The sequence below is a fragment of the Octopus bimaculoides genome, chromosome Z (genome assembly GCF_046866305.1).
Source record: "Octopus bimaculoides isolate indiv1 chromosome Z, ASM4686630v1, whole genome shotgun sequence".
NCBI lineage: Eukaryota > Metazoa > Mollusca > Cephalopoda > Octopoda > Octopodidae > Octopus > Octopus bimaculoides.
Window position 1 is genome coordinate 34,383,510 of NC_142944.1, and position 22,960 is coordinate 34,406,469.

Genomic DNA, 22,960 nt, shown 5'->3' on the forward strand with positions numbered 1-22,960 from the left:
ACCAGAGTTCTCCATAGTCTTCAATCAATGGTTAGTTATACTTATAGCTAGTTTATTGCATCTTGTGTAACAAAAGAATCTGATAGCCTGTCAGATAATCAAATAAATTTAATTCCTTTTAATGATATATACAAAAAAGCTTGTCATAGTCACCTGGGAAAATATGTAAATGTTCAATAGAAGTGGAGAAGTATAGGAATTCGATTAATATAATCAGAATATGATTCTCTCACATTTTGATAGATGAATGAAAGACCAGTGGCTAGACAAGATAAACTGAATAGAAATCTGTTAATTAGTAACCTATATAATTTCTGAAAGATATCACTTTTATGAATGACACACCTGTAAAGTACTCTTCTGAAGTGGTTCGGGTATTCGGCTCATGATTGTATGATCATGAGTTCGATTACTGGTAGCACATTGTGTCCTTGAGCAAGACATTTTATTTGCTCCAGTTCATTCAGCTGGCAAAAATGAGTAGTACCTGTATTTCAAAGGGCCAACCTTCTGTGTCATGCTGAATCTCTCTTAAGAACTATATTATGGGTACCTATGTCTGTGGAGTGCTCAGCCACTTGTACATTAATTTCACAAGCAAACTATTCCAATTGATTGAGTCAACTGGAACCCTAGTCATTGTAACCAACAGAATGCCAGTTATATATAGTGGTGGTGGAGGTAGTAATGTTGTTTAGTCTCAAATCAGCCCCGATCAAGCAAACCCATGATAAAAGATGTAACAATCCATTCATTTTGTATACCATGGACTATTTTGTCCAGAGTTTCCTTCATTTTTTTTCTAAAATGAAGTGTGAGTTTGGAGAGATTTGGTTTCTGTATCTAACAGGTTGAGTGACTATGTAGAGGTTCCCTTGTTGACTGATGGGATAGAGGATAGTACTGGTGGTGATAGTGGTAGTCATTATTACATACAGCTGCCAGCTTCTGTGAACATTTAAAGGATAAATACACCAACAACAGGATGTATAGTTTTCATAATTATATGTAGTTGTGTTTCATAAAATGGAGTTCATCTGTTTATACTTAAGACTGTTAGCTTACAATTTGGGTTTCATTAATTTCATCTCATCTTTGTCTTGTATTGGTATACATTGGGTAACCTATCAGTTATCTATTATTTAGTCATACTAGCTGACCACATGCCATCAATAATGATGGCTAATTGTAGCATTTTATATATAAATAAGATACAAAATGAGGTATATAATAATCACTCATACAAACATTCAAATACTTCCCTTGTACACACACACATACATATATATACTCACACAGAGTTGAAATGTTGATTTTTTTTCACCCCTTCCTTCCTTATTCATCTATCACCTCTTCCTTTCTCTCATTGCTATTACTTTCTCTCACTCCCTCTCAGTCAAGGGCTATTACTCTCACTACTCCTCCTTCACTGGATTACTATTTTCTCTCCTCCCCTGTGTCCAATGTGATTCTGGACAAATATACATACGCAAATATGTAAAAACATTACGCTCATTCTTATATTAGGAGATTGTATGTGTGCTAGTAAGCATAGTTTATACAGTTGCTGGAATGGTAATTAATCGACACATTTACAAACCATGCTTGCCTAGAAAATAAGAAATGATTATTTTTAACCCTTTTGTTAGCATATTTCTGCTGAAATAACACTTCCTTTGTTTCAGTTAATTTTGAAAATAATGAAGTATTTAGTATAATTTTGTTGTTATTAAATTAGTGTTTGGAACATAAATTAAAAATAAATTTTGATGGAAGGTTTTAATTCAGATTACTTTAGAAAAGTAAGTTTAGGGTGGTCTCAGGTGGATTGGTAATCAGAATGGTTAAAAAGTAATGTTGTTTGATAATTTAAATTGCAGGATCTTCTTAATATGGGAGCCCAGTTAGGCATTGCAAATATCTTTGATGAAACACCTTTGGATAAAGCAAGACCAGCTCTCAGACAACTTTTAAAAGGTATTCACTTTGTGTTATTTTGTTATTTTTCATGTATTAGAAACCATGACTTTTTGGCTTTTACTTTGCTTCATCATTATCATCATCATCATCGTTTAACGTCCGCTTTCCATGCTAGCATGGGTTGGACGATTTGACTGAGGACTGGTGAACCGGATGGCTACACCAGGCTCCAATCTTATTTGGCAGAGTTTCTACAGCTGGATGCCCTTCCTAACGCCAACCACTCAGAGAGTGTACTGGGTGCTTTTACATGCCACCAGCACGAAGGCCAGTCAGGCAGTACTGGCAATGGCCACACTCGAAATGGTGTATTTTATGTGCTACCTGCACAGGAGCCAGTTCGGCGGCACTGGCAACGATCTCGCTTGAATGTCTTTTAACATGCCACTGGCACAAGTGCCAGGAAGGTGACGTTGGTAATGGTCATGCTAAAATGGTGCTATAAAAAAAGCATTAAGAAAACTATATCATTGTCATTGTTGTCATCATCATCATTTTGATGTCTACTTCTCCATACTTGCATGGCTCAGACAAGATTCATCGATGCACGTTTCTATACCTGGATACTTTTCCTGTTGCCAACCCTCACCTGTTTTTTTTTTTTAGTAAGGTAATATTTCCCGCTAGTCCAGACATGTTCTCATACTGTCTGTATAATGTTGATGTTTCCTTATAACAAGTAGACTATGTCATAAAAAAGATCAAAACATGCACACGCCTGTGCCAAATTGGCTTCTTTTCAGTTTCCATCTACCAGATTCATTCACACAAGGCTATAGGTTGTTCATTGCTAAAACACTTTCTCAAGGTGCACACACAATGACTTTGAACCCAAAACCACATAGTTGCAAACCAAACTTCTTAACTACACAACCATACCTGCACCTGTGTGTGTATATATATATATATATATATATATATATATATATATATATATATATATATATATGTGTGTGTGTGTGTGTATATATATATATATATATATATATATATATATATATATATATGTGTGTGTGTGTGTGTATGTATATGTATATATATATATATATATATATATATATATATATACACATGCACACACACACACAGACACGCGTGCACACACACGCATGCACACATTCAATAATTGTTGATATTCCATAGCAGTGGTTCTCAAACAGGGTCCGTATAAAATTTTGTTAAAATATCTATGTGCAGTAAATTGCTTATTCTTCTACAATACACAATTTATTTGAACAATTTATTTTATACTATTCTTGATATTTAATTATGAAAATGAAATAGGATTTTTTTAAGCATAGAATTTTTTTATGAGGGTTTCACCCAAGTAAAATAGGAATCAAAGGGGTCCATAGGTAGAAAATGGTTGAGAACTGCTGTTCTACAGAGTTCAGATGAGGTCTGCTATGGAGCATTGCTCTCACATTTTGGATAATACTGTTGCTGCATACACAGACAAATACACACATGCATGCATGCACATACACACACTTGCAACTTTTTACATGATATCAAGTTAACCCATTAGTGCCCATGGTTTTTTTTACAGACCAGAAGGATAATCCATCACATTTCTGCAACACCTGTATTTTTCTGAGATATCTTTAGTTAGTCATCAAGACTGGAATGTCTTTCAAATATTGTAATAAAATTTTTTTTATATATTTGGTATCAGATAAAGTTGTATAAAAAAAATGATTTTTGGTAATAAATAAAAAAAAAAAAAAATTTGGCACACATACCCAATTAAACACACACACACACACACACACACACATACATACACACACACATAAATACAACAGGCTTTTTTCAGTTGCCATCCACCAAGTTCCTTCACCAAAGTTTTGTTCAGCCTGGGGCTATAGTAGAAGACACTCATAGTTAGACTAAACCCCAAACCACATGGTTGGAAAGCATGTGGTTTTGGGTTCAATCCAACTGCAAAACACTAAGTCTAGTTTCATAGTCTGAAGTAATCAATACACTGTAATGTTTATTGTTATATATTTATTTGTTCTTTTATTGATTTTCTTCATATTTCTCTGTTATTTCATAACGGGCATATACAATGCCCATCTACCCTTCTGCAATGTGAAAAATGCTCACTTTGGAGATTTTAGATTGACAGTGATTGTTGTACCATTTCATCTGTCAATTTTTTCATCACACAAGCATACAGACAAATACAGAGAGAGTAATTTCTTCATTTTGATTCATCATTCTTTAACCCTTTAGTATTCAGATTACTCTGAATACACATTATTTTGCATCAATCATGAATTATCTCATAGTTTTGAGACTTCGATGCATGGTTGTTTAATTTTAGAATGACATTGTGGGGTAGGTGTGAGAGGCCGGATCTGAACAGTTTGATACATAAAATTGGTTAAATATTTGGGCCAAATTTGGCTGGTTTAAATGCTAAAGGTTTACAGTTCAACAGCACAATCAAAATATTTACATTTACATATATTTAAAGTTATTATTTTTACTTTTTTTCTCTCTTTAGACCGTGCTGTCGAATTAGCTCGAGATCTAAAGAAGATTCCTTTCAAAGATCGAAGTTGGCTTGGTAGTAAAACCCGCAGTCGTAAGTATTATATTGCATCTGACCACATGTTTTTGTCTTCTGTCTTAAATAATCACAAACTTTCAAACTACTGTTTCATACCAATAGATATTTAAAATCATCATCATCATCATCGTCGTTTAACGTCCGCTTTCCATGCTAGCATGGGTTGGACGATTTGACTGAGGACTGGTGAAACCAGATGGCTACACCAGGCTCCAATCTGATTTGGCAGAGTTTCTACAGCTGGATGCCCTTCCTAATGCCAACCACTCTTAGAGTGTAGTGGGTGCTTTTACGTGTCACCAGCACGAAGGCCAATCAGGCGATACTGGCAATGGCCACACTCAAAATGGTGTATTTTATGTGCCACCCGCACAAGAGCCAGTCCAGGGGCACTGACAACGCTCTCGCTCGAAAATCCTTACACATGCCGCAGGCACAAGTGCCAGAAAGTCGACGCTGAGCACAGGTGCCATCACGATTTCGCTTGCCGCAACAGGTCTTCGCAAGCAGAGTTTTGTATCCAATGAAGGAGACGACGTTGGCATGGGTGCCAGTCGTCGAATTTAGTTCGATTTCGATTTCACTTGCCTCAATAAATCTTAGAAAATACCATAAACATAGTTATATATTTTTAACTTGTAAGGAATCATCGTTATTGGATTGGTAAAGTTATTAAGTGTGTCAGACAAAATATCTTTCTGCATTTTTTTCTGGCTCTTTGTTCTGAGTTTGGATCCCACCGAAGTCAGCTTTGTCTATCGTCATTCTAGGGGTGATAAAAATTATGTGCAAATCATGTACTGGAGTCAAATGAGATTTGTCTAGCTTCCTCACCTAAATTTCAGGCTTTGTACATATGCTATAAAATAATTATTTTTATTGGAAAAAATAAAAAAGTGCTTAAAATTGAGATAAGAATTTTTCTAAGTGAGATTTAGCAGGTATTTATGTATTATTAGTAATTGACTGAAGAGTTAGAGGTTGTATATTGTTTAGCTGTTATTCTAAATGTTAGCGATTCAAAAATCTACTGCATTAACATTAGAAATTGTTCCAATTCATTTATTGATGCAAAATTATTTTCAACTTTTCAGGAGATGCTACATTATCCAGATACACTGGTATTAAGTGTTCGCAACTGAAACTTGCACATGTTCTTGCCAACACCCATTCAGGACGTGTAAGTATAAACTTAACTATTAAAATCCAAAGTAAATTTGATTTTTATGGGTTTTGTCAGAAGGACAGCACAATCACTTTGATGTTGATGTGATTAGTGTAGCCAAACTTTGGAATTTGATGTCTGTAAAACAAAAAAATTATCAAGAAGGGAATTGCAGTGGGATGCTGACATTGGGAGTAGGTATGCAAGTAACAAGTTCTGACCATCAGAAGCTTTTGTTGTAGCAGTAGAAAATATAGAGTTAGGAGTCCACAACATTATGAAGCCAGGCCTTGGGAGTGGATTTCACAGATGGAAACTGAAAGACTCTCGGTATGTGTGTGTGCATGCATGACAGGCTTCTCTTTGGTTGGCGTCTTCCCAGTCTACTCACAAGGTTTTTGATTGATTTGAAGTTGTAGTAGAAGACACTTGCCAAAGGTGCTATGCAATGGGGTTAAAACTGAAAGCACATGGTTGGCAAGCAAGCTTCTTTATTAAAATATTTCAGAAATACTAATTAGAATTTGTGGTTAGTGGTTGGTCTTATTTTGAAACCACCATGCCTGAACCCTCCAGTACAAAACCTCTCAATTTAAAAATTTCATAATTTCATCCAAGACCTTCTTTGTTCTCTTATTCCAAAGATCAACAGAATGTTATCATCACCACAATTGTCATTTCAATACCCATTTTCCATACTCAGATGAGATGGGTCAGACACAATTTGTTGAGGCAGATTTTTTTCTATGAGGATACCTTTCTTGTCACTAACCCCTACCTATTTCCAAATAAGGTAATATTACCCCATGACTAGACATGTTTTTCATAGAAGATTAAAAGCAAAGGGCACTACTTGCTTGTCACTTGTTTGCAACTATCATGTGATGTCAAAGCAAGGAAACAGTTACACACACACACACACACACACACACATTTGTATGACAGGTTTCTTTCAGTTTGTCTGCCAAATCCACTCACAAGGCTTTAATCGACCTGGAACTATAGTAGAAGACATCTACCCCATACTGGCCAAAATATTAATTATTTTCATATATCTTTGCAAGTTCTTGATTATTTACAGAACTATGTAATGAATGGTATTAGAAATATGCTAATGAAAGCATTAAGCTAATGCATTTAATGGTCACAACTGTTTGATTTTGTTTTTATTTTAGACATTGCAAGGTGTTTGGCAGGGGAGTGAAATTGTGGCCAAAGAATTAAAACTGAGAGAGTGTACTTTAAGAATGTCTCGTGATTTTCAAGAAGAATTTCCTCGATTAAGGTAAGGATCAGAATCCAAAAGTTCCTGCTATAAATGCTTCCAAATAAATGCATTTTTTAATATTTTATAGAAGATTAAGTTGCACAAATTATTTGAACTTTAATTACACTCACTTGCTAGTTATATAATGTTTTAGAAATTTAACATACACTTAGAATATGTCAAAGAACTTACAAAGTTTTATTGAGAATGGAAAAATTATAGAATTATACAGAATCAATTTCCAGTATGGGCCCATATTAGACAGTTTTTTTTTATATTCCAGTTGAAGTTTGCTGCATTATTTGTACACTATTCTCATCATCCACATTATCATCATCATCATCACCACTGTCATTCTTTCTTTTATTCTTTTAGTGGTTTCAGTCATAGGAATGTGACCATGCTGGAGCACTGCTTTAATTTATTTTCTTTGTCTTGTTGTTGCTTTATGACTAGAAGTTGGTCTATGACTGAATTTGTAGTAGCTGATCTTCCCTGAGTGAATCTTTGAATGGTTGATTTGTTTAGTATCATTGTTAGGAGTTTATCCAGTGTTTTTTTTTTTTAATGTTTCACTAGAGACCCCTCTTATATTTCTGATTTCTTATGGTAGGCAGTTGAACAATTGGGAACTAAATATCAGACAAGTACATTAATGTTTTTTGCTCATGATTTTGAAGGGAGTATATTTGGAAGCTGATAGTATCTACCAGTTCATGTATTATCACCATCATTTTGACATCCATTTTTTGCCTTACTGGTAAAGGCTGAATGCTATAATCCCACATATTATCACTCCAATAAAATCCCACTCAAGTACTGGGGTCAATAGTATTAACTAACCCCTTCCTCTCAAAATTACCAGTCTTGTGCCTGAATTAGTAACCATTATATTAGTAACTATGCATCTCCTGTTATTGATGTTACTAATCCTGTATATGTGTGTTTCTTATGTTTATCAAGGCTGAGTGGGAAGGATAACATTGATGGATGTTGTTGTAGTGTTCTGAAGTATTGCAGATGTGTTTGAGTGATTGAGGTGATTGTGCATATAGTGTCAGAGACTTTGGGGATGGAAGCTGCTTGCTGCAGCAATAAACTATGCTCATCTCATGCCCTGATGGTCTTTGGCTCTATTGTGCTGGTGTTCAGTGGGTATGGACTGTGTGTAGCCTGTGGTGATATGTTGTGTTCTATTTTAGAGGTTTTGTAATTTGTTGTGAATTCCAGGCAGGCTTTCAATACTCTCTGATGGATCTAATGAATTGTTTGCTTGCTAATGTTGTTTCTTTCTGTTGGTCAAATACAGAAGGTTTTTCTTACTTTACTATGTCTTGTCTCTGTTCTGGTAGTGTTGCAAAAATGTAACTCTTGGAATTTCTTTTTCTACTATGTGTGTGTGTATGTATAGGGTATGTTTATATCATTGAGTGGGATTGTCAGTCATTCATGATGTTCTTTGAGATTGTTGTATAGAAGGGAGTCAGTGGATTTGGTTAGGTAATTGATTCCAGACTGAAGTAACATAAAAAAAGATTAGGTGAAAGAATTGGAAGACCTGGGATGAGGTGGTGAGGCAAAACCTTCGAACATTGGGCCTCACCGAGGCGATGACTTCTGACCGAGACCTTTGGAAATATGCTATGTGTGAGAAGACCCGGCAAGCCAAGTGAGACCTAAATCCAAGGCCTCTGCCAGGGGTGTAGCCAGCCCACTTATGCATAACATTCCTTTATTGGACACTTAACTCCGCTTGCGAAGACATGGTGAGGCAAGTGAAATCAAAATCGAACTAAATTCGACAACTGGCACCCATGCCAACGTCGTCTCCTTCATTGGACACGAAACTCAGCTTGCGAAGACTTATTGGGGCGAGCGAAAGCGAAATCGGGATGGCACCTGTGCCCAGCGTTGCCTTTCTGGCACTTGTGCCCGCAGCATGTGTAAGGACTTTCGAGCGAGATCGTTGCCAGTGCCCCTGGACTGGCTCTTGTGCTGGTGGCACATAAAATACACCATTTCGAGTGTGGCCGTTGCCAGTACCGCCTGACTGGCCTTCGTGTGGGTGATACATAAAAGCACCTACTACACTCTCGGAGTGGTTGGCATTAGGAAGGGCATCCAGCTGTAGAAACTCTGCCAAATCAGATTGGAGCCTGGTGTTGCCATCTGGTTTCACCAGTCCTCAGTCAAATCGTCCAACCCATGCTAGCATGGAAAGCGGACGTTAAACGATGATGATGAATTGGACCTTGTGGTACTTCATTTGGAGAAATAACAGATATCAAATGTTCTGTTGTTATATTCTACACAGGCTTGTCAACAGTTTATATAGTAGAAGATATTGAATATTTAATCTTTAAGGAGGTTAAATTGGCAAATTCTTTAGAGTTTTGGATAAAATGTCTGTTAATAATTGTTCTGACTTCTGTCTGTGCTTTGGGTTCAAATTACACCAAAGTCACCTTTGACTTTCGTCCTTTCAAGGTCAATAAAATAAGTACTAATCTGGGTGGTGCACTAGCAGAATAGCCATAACATCAGTCTTGTAGTATTTGCTCCTGTTCAAGGTGGTGAGCTGGCAGAAATGTTAGCATGCCAGGCGAAATGCTTAGCGGTATTTTGTCTGTCTATATGTTCTGAGTTCAAATTCCGCCATGGTCGACTTTGCCTTTCATCCTTTTAGGGGGTCGATAAATTAAGTACCAGTTGCATACTGGGGTCGATCTAATCGGCTGTCCCCACTCCCCCAAAATTTCCGGCCTTATGCCTAGAGTAGAAAAGTATTTGCTCCTGTTCTTTGCATTCTGAGTTCAGATCTCATCAAGGCCTATGACCTATGTGGGCGGTAGATTTTTATCTTTTACCCACTTGAAAGAAAAAACACCACCTGGACACATTAGGTACTTTGCAAGCATTTGGGATCAAGTCTGATTTGTGTATACCTTCTTTCTTAACTCCCTCCTACCAGTCTTGGAGGGTCATTTGCACTGCATTTGGTTTGGATGTAAAAATTTAAAAATAAAAATGTAGTTAGTGGGAATAGATTTGAAAGTTTTGCTGATGATAGAATGATGCAAGTGAGTCTTATTATTAAAGCAATTATCTATTCTTGATATAAGATTCATGTGTAGTGTTTGGATTAAATGTTGGATATTTTATCAACCCTGAAAGGATGAATGGCAAAGTTGATCCCACTTGCATTTGAACTCAGCATGTTAAGACAGACAAAATGCTGCTAAGCATTTTGCCCAGTGCCCTAATTATTTGGCCAGCTCGTCACCTTTAATTTTTCTAAATATCATAAGGATGTACATAGGAAGAAGTATCTTTGGAATTTGTAGTGCCAGTTTAAATAGTTCTAGATGTTGTTGGGGGTTCCAGTGATTCTTGCAATCTTGAGTATATGTTTGTAACTTTGTCAGATCCTGGGGCTTCTGAGTTTAGGGATTTTCATATTATCTGTTATCTGATGAATGTAAACTATCAAAATTATGGTCCAAGTGCAAAGGGTGTATTTTACTTTATGCTGTGTTTTTGATGGATAATTTCTTTTTAAAAATAAAGTTTGATAAATATATTTGATTGCTGTTGCATTGTTGATATATTATCTGATGTTGTTATTGTGGCATGTGATGTGGCACTGCTCATTACTTTATATAGTGTTTTGTGGTTTGTGTTGGACGCAAATATTTCCTGATTTTATGTATCAGCCCTTGTGTTAGAGAGTGATAATTATTAGCTTGATGAACCAACCAAAACTAGAATAATAAAGATAAAATTCATCGAATCAATGTCACACTAATTAAAATATATAATAAAATTATTTAATTGAAATATAAATTAGATTCATTATATTTTTTGCTTTTGTCTTCACATTCATTAACATAAAAATGTTTCTTCCCGTCTAATTGGAATGTTCTCAATTATGTCGTAAACTGAAGTTTTATTACAGAATAAATATAGATATAAAAAAGGAAAATAGAGATTAAATAAAACAAGGCAAATATCTCTTTAAGCAGTCTATAGAAATAGAACCCATTTATTGAAATTGTTCAGTTGATATTTTAATAATCTGTATAGGTTGTTTTACATTTCTTGTGAGCAGTACAATTTGTAAATCACAAGTGTTTTGAATAGTTTAGCACAATGCGACTGCTACACATTATGGTTTTCTTATTTAATCAATATTTCATTCAATCAATTAATTAACTATGTTAACTTTGAGAAAAATAGTTTGGTTATCAGCAGCTCTGTACTTCTGGCTAATTTATTGATCAAATGAAGGACTGATTAAATGTGCAAATTGCAATGTGCACCGATTGAATTGTGCTAAACTATTTGAAATATCTGTAAGCTAAATAAATCATTGATAATATGTCTTCATTCTTTGTTTCATATAAGTGTACATATATATATTCTGATATTATATTCTATACTTTTCAGGATATTCAACCATGCCAATATTCTACCTGTTTTGGCCTGTTGTAATGAACGTCCTAACTTGGTCGTTATTAGTCAGTATATGGTCCATGGATCACTGTATAATGTCCTTCATGGAGAAACAGGTAAATTCCTTCTTTAATATCTAAGAATAGTTAGTGTTGTATGAAATGTCTTGTGGTATTTAAATATGTTTTAAAATCTCAACAAAGTTGACTTTGCCTTTCACTGAGATAGCCAAATTAAAGTACCAGTCTAGTGTTGGAGTCATTTTAATCAACTGATCCTCTCCTACTCCCAAATTTGTAGCCTGGTGCCTATATTAGAAATCAGTAGCAATAAATATCAGTTATTCTCATCAGGGTTAATGACATATATTTTAATCATCATTGTTTAATGTCCATTTTCCATACTGGCATAAGTTGGATGGTTTAACAGAAGCTGGCAAAACTGGGAAGTGCACCAGATTCCATTGTCAGTTTCGGCATGATTTCTGGATGCCCTTTTTAACAACAACCATTTTACTGTGTGTACATGATACTTTTAATGTGGCACCAGAACCAGGGCCTTTTACGTGATATCAGTATTGACAGGGTCACCAAACACCTTGCAAGACTAAAACCTCTCAACTGGGAAAGGTGGTTGGCCTTGTGCCAATTGAGAGACTTAAGATATACTAGGGACAGGTATAAGTGTCATGCTGTAGAGTAGATACCCCAGTTGGAAAACAAAGGAGAATGAGGCAAAGAGAACTATAGTAAAAGAGATGATGGCAAAATGTATTGGAACATGCCCTTGAGGGACATTGGGGGTGGTGAGAGAATAAGTGAGATGATATAGACTTGGGCTGGGTGAGTGGGTAGGGTGAAATGATCGCACCAAATAATGGAGAGAAATATCAGAGAGGCTCAGGAGCAGGGGCTGTGGTAGACATGTGAGGAATTAAGGGTGATAGCAGGTTAGCAAGGTGTTGATGATCGAGAGCAGTACAGGGAGGGGAGAGAAACCACAGAAAGGAGGTGATTGGAGACAGTAGACAGGAGAGGAAAGGTAACTGGGGTGGAGGAAAGGTTACAACTTGCAACATCTCTATTTTTGTCCATGTCTTATATATTATCTTATTATAAACCTTTATTTTCAGTCATAATACATCATTAGATACTTTTGAAATTATAAACTTTCAATTTTCAATAAAATAGGCACATGCATGACTGTGTGGTAACAAGCTTGCTTCCTAATCACATGGTTCAGGGTTTAGTCCCACTACATGGCACTTTTGGCAGATGTCTTCTATTATAACCTTAGACCAACCAAAGCCCTGTAAGTGGATTTGACAGACAGAAACTGGAAGAAATTTGTCTATATGTATGCATGTCTATGTGTTTATCTGTATTTGTCTCCCACCACTGCTTGACAACCAGTGCTGGTGTGTTTATATCCCTGTAACTTAATAGTTCAGCAAAAGAGACCAATAGGCTAAGTAGCAGGTTTTAAAAAAATAAATACTGGGGTCGATTTATTTGACTAAAAAATTCTTCAAGGCTGTGCCCTAGCATGGCCACAGTCTAATGACTGAAACAAATAAAAGATAAATTATGAAATCTCATTAATATGAAATGTAAAAAGGCTGAATAATTATTGTATGATTTTTAAAAAGCTGTTTAAGATTACTTGAAATTCTATTTGCATGAAACGCTATCCAAAGGATTATGGAAAAATCCAAATTTAAAGTTGGGTAACATGTGGAGCTAATATGCTAGACTTATATTAATGTTATGGATACTCTCGTGTAAACTTGGTAACATCTGGTGTCTTGTGGTACCATTTACACAAATTCATCGTTGTTTTGATATTTAAGTTTGTACTACAAAAAGGTTGATGAATCTCAACATGGACAGGATGGTTTAAATAAAATAATTCCTTTAGTTAATCTCCCCACCTCCCCAGCCTGATAGAAAATTCAGTGCCCATTGCCTTTGCAGGCTTTCTTGCACTTGTAAGATCAATGCCATTAATGTTTCTCTTGCTATGTCAACTCTTGGTGGGGAAGACATGAACTGGGCCGAAATTCTAGCAGGCTGACATTCTGAAAAGGAAGGACTGGTTTTTGTTTTAAAGTTTGGCTTATGCTCAGTAATTTCAGTGGAGGGGATAAGTCGATTACATCAACCCCAGTCCTCAACTGGCAGTTATTTTATCAACCCTGAAAGGGTGAAAGACAAAGTCAACCTCAGCAGAATTTGAACTCAGAATATAAAGACAAATGAAATATCGATAAACATTTTGCCTGATGTGCTAACTATTCTGCCTGTTCACTTCTCTGAATATTGTCACATTGTAAGGTAGTGAGCTGGCAGAATCGTTACCATACCAGGAAAAATGCTTAGCAGCAATTTGTCTGATTTTATGCTCTGAGTTCAAATGCTACCAAGGTCAATTCTGTCTTTCATCCTTTCATGGTCAATAAAGTAAGTACCTGTTGAGTAATGGAGCTGATGTACCTCATCCCCAAACTTGCTGGTCTTGTACCAAAGTTTGAAATTGATGTTATTGTTACACTGTAAGACAGTGAGTGAGCTGGCAGAATCATTCAGCACACTAGGCAAAATGCTTAGCAGTATTTCATCCAGCTTCGCATTCAGCATTCAAATTCCACTAAGGTCGACTTTACCTTTCATTCTTTTAGAGCCAATAAAAATAAGTGCTAGTTGAGCATCAGTGTCAATGAAATAATTCCCTGAACTTGTTGGCCTTGTGCCAGAATTTGAAACCAGTGTTAATGTCACACTGTTTGACAGTATTAAGAGAGTATGCTAGAAGAGGAGAAGAGATTGAACAAATCAGTTAATGCTTCCGATCAAATATTTTAATCAGAAACACCAGTCAAATGTATCGACAGAGCCAACACATTGCAGGCTGGTTTGAGGTTATGATGCGTAGAAGGCTGCTTATTTGCAAGCCTATTTTCAAAACAAAACTAGCATAAAAAAAGTAGATGTAAAACCAGAGATGATGAGGGTCTTTTCTTCTTCATACTTTTACTTTAATATTTTCACTACAAGTGCATGGATCATAATGATATTATGTTTAAATGGGCTTTAACCCTTTAGCATTTAATCTGGCCATAATGAGTCCAAATATTTTAACTTTGTGTTAAAACTGACCAGATCCAACTTCTCATGCCTACCCTACAATTTCAATCTGAAAATATACCAACACATTATTGAAATCTTGAAGCTACAAGACAATGCATGATTAATTCAAAGCAACATGAATAAATAAGCATTGCATTTGACAGAGGAATTTGAATGCTTAAAGGGTTAATGATAATTTTATTTTCTATTTTAAAAATAGATATTGTTGTTGATCAAAACCAAGCATTGAGATTTGCTCTGGATATTGCAAGAGGTGTGGAATTTCTTCACTCCATGGAACCCATGATACCAAATATTGCTCTTAACAGCAAACACGTCATGGTAAGTTGATTTTTTTCATGCTTCTTTTCATAATAAAACCATCACTGAGTCTTCATTTAAATTCATCTCATTTCATATCAGCTTTCCCCCCACCACAATCACGCAGGTATTTAATTAATTTTTATATGGATTATATTTTAATTTGTACTTAATTTGTTATTGTTATCATACTTTACAATTCTTAACTGTTTTCTTTCAAAATCAATTTAAGTAAATATTGTTTCTTTCTTGTAAGCATTTACCATCAGATAAAAATTTTCTGCATTGTTTTTATATTCAGTCTCCTCAGATATTTAATATTTTAATATAAAATACTTCCTATTTATAATCTCTCTTAATCTTAACTATTATAGGAATCATTTAATTAAATGTAACTGTTCCTTTACAAATTGACCCTGACTCTTAAAGTCATTATAATGTTCAAACTGAGCAATTTAATAAGTTTTTAATTGAAACTTTGTAGTTTTCTTTTTCTTCTTGCTAGAAGTTATTTTTAAATTTTTGCAGCCTCCATATATTTCTTATGATTTGACATAATTAAATAATTATTTATCAATATCAAACATTTGAATTCATATCCATGTGTGATGAGTTGTCATCATTAACGAAACATTAGATCAATCTCTTAATGGTGGAGTTCTTTGATTTATATTGAAATTCTTTCCCTATCACAAATCAGTAAATTTCATTACTTTTGTCAGAAACATCCATTCTCTTCATCTCTCTCTCTCCCTCTCTCTTCCCCTCTCTCCCTCCTCTCTCTCTCTCTGTTTTTTTTTTACTTTCTTTCTCTTGTTCTCTCTCCATCTCTCCCTCCCCATCTCTCCTGTTTTTTCTAGCTATTTCTGTTTCCTTTTTCTTTCCCCTTTTTTTATCTATCTATTTGTAGCTTCCTATTTATTTGTCTACATATTCATCTCTATCTGTTGTCTAACTGTCTACGTATTTTTCTCTCTATGTATCTCTTCCTCTCTCCCTCTCATGTGTATATATATATATATATATATTATATATAAATCACTATATGTATCCATCTACCTGTTTGTCTTTCTATCTACCTACATGTCTGTGTATCTGTTTGTCTAACGACCTGTCTGTCTGTTTCATGTGTTCCTATCTGCATATCTACCTTGATGCTTAACTATCATTTAAACAAATGTTTTTGCCTTCACTCAGTTTGTTCAATCCTACATCCTCACTCAATCCAATATTGCTTTTAGTTCTCAGTATGTATATTATTTATATTAAAACGGTATTCATCATTCCTAAACGCACTTGATTAAAATGGAATTCATCAATTCTCAAAAAGAGAAAATAATTGCCATCAGCTGTGTCCCTGTCAGTACTAACTTATCCAATCATCGTTTTAAAATGAATTAATTAAATATGTCATTTCACTTCAATTTCACCTTTCTGACATAAATAGTGGCATTAATACTTATGGTCTCATGAAAAGGTAAATAAATTTTAAAGTTATTTTAAATAAACGATTTCTCATAATACTTTTCTTAAATTAGATTTAGTTTTGCAACATGTCAATTACATTTTAACTATTATTTTAAAGGAATTATTAATTATTACAAGACAAAAAATTCCTCTAAGTATGAACAACACAATTTTTTTTATAAATTATAAAAATTATTAAATGATGTTTCATGTAATTTCTTGAGTAAATATATAAATTTGTTTCATTAATTAATAATTATTATTAATTAGCTATTTATTATATGACATCAGTGTTAGTTTATTTTAAATGTCTTCTTTAGCTACAAATACCTAACAATTTCACGCACCTTTGAATATATCCTTTTACCTCTACCCACTCCCCAGACATGATACTGGTCTTCTTCAAATGTAATACTTATTTGTTCCTGTATACCCAACAGAACTTGTGCCACAAGGTTTTCAGTTTGTCACCAATTTTCTTCTGATTTCTATTCCCCAGCAGACATGTGACAGTAAATGACAATTTTTTTCACTATTTTTCTCTTATCTTTTCCCACCACTTTTACCACATGTGACACTGTATTACTTTACATAGCGCCCACCTCCCAATGCAATAAGTATACTATATTATTAATCTAGTCTTGTGTCTTCTGGTCCTACATGATTTTTTTTCTTTTGTCACATGTGGTCCTACATGATCTTCTTTTGCCACATGTAATAACATCATTAGCTTATCTAGTTCCTCATACAAACATGCATACCTATGGTATTAGGACCACTTTTAATTAACCTCTCCCACCACATGCAACCATTATTACTTGTTCCTCTCTCTACATGCCCAACATCTCATAATTACTAATCCCCCTCCTTCACCTTTCACCAATATCACTATCACCACAACCATGTCGTTATCAGCATCATAATCATCATCATCATCTTGATCATCATCATTATCATCATCAGTATTTTCATCATTGTTTGATGTATTTCTCTCTTTCTCTCTCTCTTGCTCTTTCTCTTTCTCTCTGTGTGTTTGTGTGTGTGTGTTTGTGATAACTATGTTCTGTTTTAGATTGATGAAGACCTGGCTAAGATAAATATCGATGATCCTAAGTATTCTGCTCGGGATGTCGCAATCAATGGGGTAACACAACATATTTGTTTTTGTGCCTGTGTGTTATGACTATTACTATGGTTCATGCAGTTTTAGTTGACCATTTGCAGCCACCACTCTGCCAAACCACTAACCTTTTTTTACTTACATACATACTAACACCTTATTATAGTACTGATGTAGTTATTATTATTATTATCATTATTATTATTACTATTACTATTATTATTAGTAGATACCATTGCAGTTAGTAGAGCTTTATTTTATTTTATGTATTTATATATTTATATTATACTGAATTTTTTTGTACATTTCCTCACCACCAGCACTCTCAATTTCTTTAGTATTTTAATTCTTATGGCTGTTTTTGCTAATGTCTTAGACAGAAATTGCTGGTTGCGATAGCTCAACCACAATTGTTGCCATTTTCTTTTCTTTTCTTTTTGTTTTAAAAACCTTATTATTATCAGAAATATAATTATCAACGTTATTATTAGTAAATTTAGAAAATTTTAAAAATTTCTATTCCTATCTATTCTTTACAGATAGTTTACGGATGCTATGACAAAGAGTGTGTATGTGCGTGCACATGTGCACACACTCATGTGTGTTCCTATATTTAATGCATCTGTAATATATTAAAGTGTTGTACTAAGATAATTGAAATTATCTAGTGTAAAAGATATTGGTCTGCTAGTTTTTATTTTCAAATCTTCTGAGAGGATTTTGCTGTGTTTCCAACACTACAGGCTTCTTCTTCATGGTTTCATATTCAGTCCTACTGTGTGGCATGTTTAGCTTTTTCTATTATAGCCCTAGGCCAGCCAAAGCTTTGTGAAGTGTGTGTGTGTGTGTTTTACAGTCTCTTTGCCTTGATGTAATATAATGATTCTAAGTGTCACTGTCATGCAAGTGACATCTTTTGTTTCTAATCTTCGGTGGTGTCTGGTCATAAGGAAATATTACCTTTCTTGGAAACAGATGAAGGTTGGCAACAGGAAGGGCATCTGGCTGTAGAAAATCTGCCTCAACAAATTCTGTTTGAGTCATGTGAAGATGAAAAAGCGGATGTTAAATGAATACACACACATACACACACTCATGATAAAACAAACAAATGATAGATACATACATATGTTTATGTATATATATATATATAAAACAGATATGTATACTTGTGTGTGTGTGTGTGTGTGTAAGTATGTGTGTATATATATATATTTACACGCATATACTTATATATATATATGGATCTTATATATTTATGTAAACACATATATGTATGTCATTCATTTGTTTTGCCATTTAAGTATCTGTCCTTTTAATAAGTCTTTGTCTAGCTCATGCTGGCATGGTTTGACTGAATAGTTATGGATACTTATGAATAGGCAATGTTTTATAGTTAGATGCCTCAATTTTGGCTAATTTTTGCCTACATTCAAGTAAGGGTTTTTTTTTTTTATTCCACTTGTTTTTAAAAGTACTGAGTTAGGAAATGTTACTATAACATCACTGATTTTTGCTCACCACTTTCATTTGAAAATGTGGAATGCAAACATTCATATCAGCATACACACACCACAAGCTTCCATATAGTTTTCATCTACCAATTCACTCACAAAACAGCAGTAGAACACATCAGCCCAAGGCACCATGCAGTTTGATAGTATTCAAAACCAGGTGGTTACAAGGTGCACTCCATAATCACACAGCCATGCCTATGCCGATTCAACACTAACAAGTTGTATAAAGACTTGTATACAATATATATATATTGTAGACATGTGTATATAATTTTACTTATATGCTTCTATTCTTGTTATTCATTTACTGGTATTACATTGGAAATTATATATTTTATATTTCTTATTTTACCATTTATCGAATTGTTCAAGTTGTTTCTGTCAGTGATTATTCCTGGAAACTGTTCACTTTCCATTATTATTTTTAAAATTAGTTTTTACAAACTTTAAACTTTCAGTATATATGTTTAGATATTGAATGTGTTTATGTATCTGTGTGTATACACCAATGGAAATGTGCATACACATGAATGCAAATATTTATGCACAATGTGCTTGTACATATAGTATATAACTGCATAGTTGAAATTTTGGGAATTTGTGGCCAGAATGGACAAGCCAAAATTGTACATATTTATATATTGGTCTGTATATATATGTGTGTGTGTGTATGTAAAGTGTACAATGTGTGTTATGTGTATGTATATTATGATCCTGTATTCTGTTGCAAGTATAAAATAATGTTCTTGATTATTACATGCCTTGATTTCCTGTCTTTACCAAACTGAAAAATAGCTACCATAGTACTACTTGTCAAGTACATTTGTTTCTAGAAAATACATTTAGTCATAATCTCAGAAAATATATTCTTGAATTGTAAACCATTTAAGCAATTCCCTTATTAAGTACAACCTAATAAGACGTGTGCATGTGTGTTTCCATATATATGTACGTGTGTGTATGCGTGTGTTAAAGGTATATAAAATTATAGATCCATTGCAGCTGGCCTTACTGATTGGCTGTTGTGGATCTTATAATACTGCATGCTTTAATTAATATACTTAATGTTCTCTATTGACAAATAAACAAATGCCTATTTTTACTGACTTCTTAAATGACTACACACACACACACACACACACACACACACACACACACACACACAGTTACATTAACACGCACACACATAGTTACATTCACATGCATAAATAAATGCCAGAAATAAACCAGTTTAAATTATAACCCATGATGGATATAAAATTACCAAAACTCAAATATCAGAGTCCTCATTATTCCTTACTGTATTAGATTTTAGTTCATTGAAAGGTTTGAAATATTTTTCAAGAATGTAAAGAAGAACAACAAATTTGTTAAAGTCTTTTGATGCATCTAGCAATATGTTGGTTTCATCTATTGTTACTGAAATTAAACGGTTTGATGCAAAATTATATTTATTTGAATGGAGGTTGTTTCTGATTTAGATTATTTGTTCTCTATATAAAATTACTTTCAGAATAATCTGCTGTATGTTATTTGAAAATATTTTGGTTTTAATACTCATTCATAATGCTTTCCTTAATTGAGAGTAATTAATATTTTGTTAGTTCTGGTTTGTGTTTGTATGTCTGCTCAATTTAGGTCAAATTGTCAGCCAATGGAAGAACAAAAAAATTTGTCAGATTTTTAACTGAATATACAATTATGGCATTGTTATTTATTCTGCCATATTATTTGAATGTTAGAATATAATTTTTGTGGTACCATTCTATTGTTTTCTATGCAGAACATGAATGATGTCAGCAATAAATATTTAGTATTGAATTATTGATAATTTATTTTTACCTTGTTTGTATCACCTGGAGTTCCTTTTACCTTTACACATATGAACATTTTCAAATTGGCTGCAAGAAAGTTAAAAAAAAGAAAACAACTGTCAAGACTGTTATTGAATAATAGTTTTAAAATAGATTGAAATAATGTTTTATAAATGTATATCTGCTTCTTAAAATGGTATTGTGTGTTGGTAGAAGAAAATACATGCAATAGACAAAGATCAAGACAAGACTATACTCTGCGTCCCACATTATTAGGCAAATCAACCTTCCCTCAATAAATAAGTGTATATTCATTCAAGACTAGTTGTTTTCTCACTGACTGTTGGCAACACCTATCTGTGCACATTCTATTAAAATAAATTGGATTCGTGCAGACAAAAAAAAAATGGTGGTCATTATCATATAGCAGCAACATTTCTTCTGTCTCAAATTAATAGGCAGGTGCTCAATTTAAGTGTCATTATGGGTCAGAAATGTGATCTTACCTTGAATGAGCAGTTTACCATTGTGTCAGAGCTTGGAAAAGGGAAAACAGCCATAGAAATATCAAAAATACTGGGAAGAGATCACTAAACAGTGAAGAAATTTGTGCAGTCTCCTATTTCTGTCTAGTCGAGGGCAGATAATAGTAAGTCGAGCCTAGCTTCAAATCGTACTTTGCCATATGTGAAAAGAGAAATTGTGCGGAACCCATGTCCAACAAGTAGAGAAGTCTTCAAATGTGGCAGGGAAGACATATCGAAAACTACCTGGTGTTGCCTCTTGAAGTAGGTAGTCAGGAATGTTAAACCTGTTACAAGGTTACATTTTCACCATCACAAACTATTTCACTGTCACAAATTATTAGGCAATTATAATAAAAATGATAATAGTTGCTCATTCACAAACATGGCTGCCATTTGTTGGCATCTGCACAGATCCGATTTATTTTAACAGAATGTGTGCAGATAAGTATTGCCAACAGTCAATGGGAAAACAACTGGTTTTGAACAAATATACATTTATTTATTGAGAGGAGGTTGATTTGCCTAATAATGTGAAACATTATATACATACACGAAAATATAAATATTATTGAAATAATATTAATACACCTGCTTTATATATTTATATATATATAATGCAAATAAGTAACAAGGATGTCCAGGTAACCGAACTGGCTTGGTACCTCAGTTTAAGTACTTAATTCAACTGAATCTTAATTATATCAACATCATCATCGTTTAACGTCCACTTTCCATGCTAGCATGCGTTGGACGATTTGACTGAGGACTGGCAAACCAGATGGCTGCACCAGGCTCCAGTCTGATCTGGCAGAGTTTCTACAGTTGGATGCCCTTCCTAACACCAACCACTCCGAGCGTGTAGTAGGTGCTTTTACGTGCCACCGGCATGAGGGCCAGTCTGGGGGTACTGGCAACAGCAACAGTCAAAGGTGTTTTTTTACGTGCCACCTGCACAGGAGTCAGTCCAGCGGCACTGGCAACAACCTCACTTGAATGTTTTGTTCACGTGCCACCAGCACAAGTGCCAGTAAGGTGACGCTGGTAACGATCACACTCAAATGGTGCTTTTTATGTGCCACCGGCATGTAAGCTATATATATATATATATATATATATATATATGTCAAATGTGACAATGTTGGACTTTACTTTAGTGAGATGATATGTTTAACATCAAGATTACTCTATCAAATGTAACACTTATTTATTCGCATTGTTTTCAGTTTATCCTGCATTATTTTGTAGTGTTGAGATTTCAGTGATGTAACTATATTTTTTAGACTAACATTGGACAGTAGGTGTGAGAGGCTGGATCTGGCCAGTTTGAACATGATACAAGGAAAATATTTTGACTGGATATTGCTAGTTTAAATGCTAAATGATAAGTAAAGATATGCTGTCTTTGAGAGCTGTCCAAATTAGACATTAAAAAGATAATAAAGATGATGAAAATAATAATATTGGAAAAAGAACCAAGGTTCATGAACTCATCGATGAAAATCCACTATATATATATATATATATATATATATATATATATATAGTCTGTTTCAAAATATGAAAGGTTTTTCTAAGAATTATTAATTTTAAACAAAACTTTAAAAATATTCTCATAAAATATGAAGCA

At 34.2% G+C, this 22,960-nt stretch overlaps 1 protein-coding gene across 2 annotated transcripts in view; it reads left to right on the plus strand.

The window, feature by feature from the left end:
• The window catches only part of LOC106868884 (scaffold protein ILK), an 86,202-nt gene that overhangs the window by 45,755 nt on the left and 17,487 nt on the right, over window positions 1-22,960 (plus strand). The window contains exons 4-10 of one of the 2 annotated variants that reach the window (XM_014914335.3): window positions 1,881-1,977; window positions 4,493-4,573; window positions 5,653-5,738; window positions 6,899-7,008; window positions 11,437-11,558; window positions 14,788-14,909; window positions 17,428-17,499. In XM_014914335.3, the coding sequence (XP_014769821.1) occupies window positions 1,881-1,977; window positions 4,493-4,573; window positions 5,653-5,738; window positions 6,899-7,008; window positions 11,437-11,558; window positions 14,788-14,909; window positions 17,428-17,499 (690 nt within the window). The remainder of the gene's footprint in view (window positions 1-1,880; window positions 1,978-4,492; window positions 4,574-5,652; window positions 5,739-6,898; window positions 7,009-11,436; window positions 11,559-14,787; window positions 14,910-17,427; window positions 17,500-22,960) is intronic. The other variant, XM_014914336.3, reaches the window with a different exon arrangement.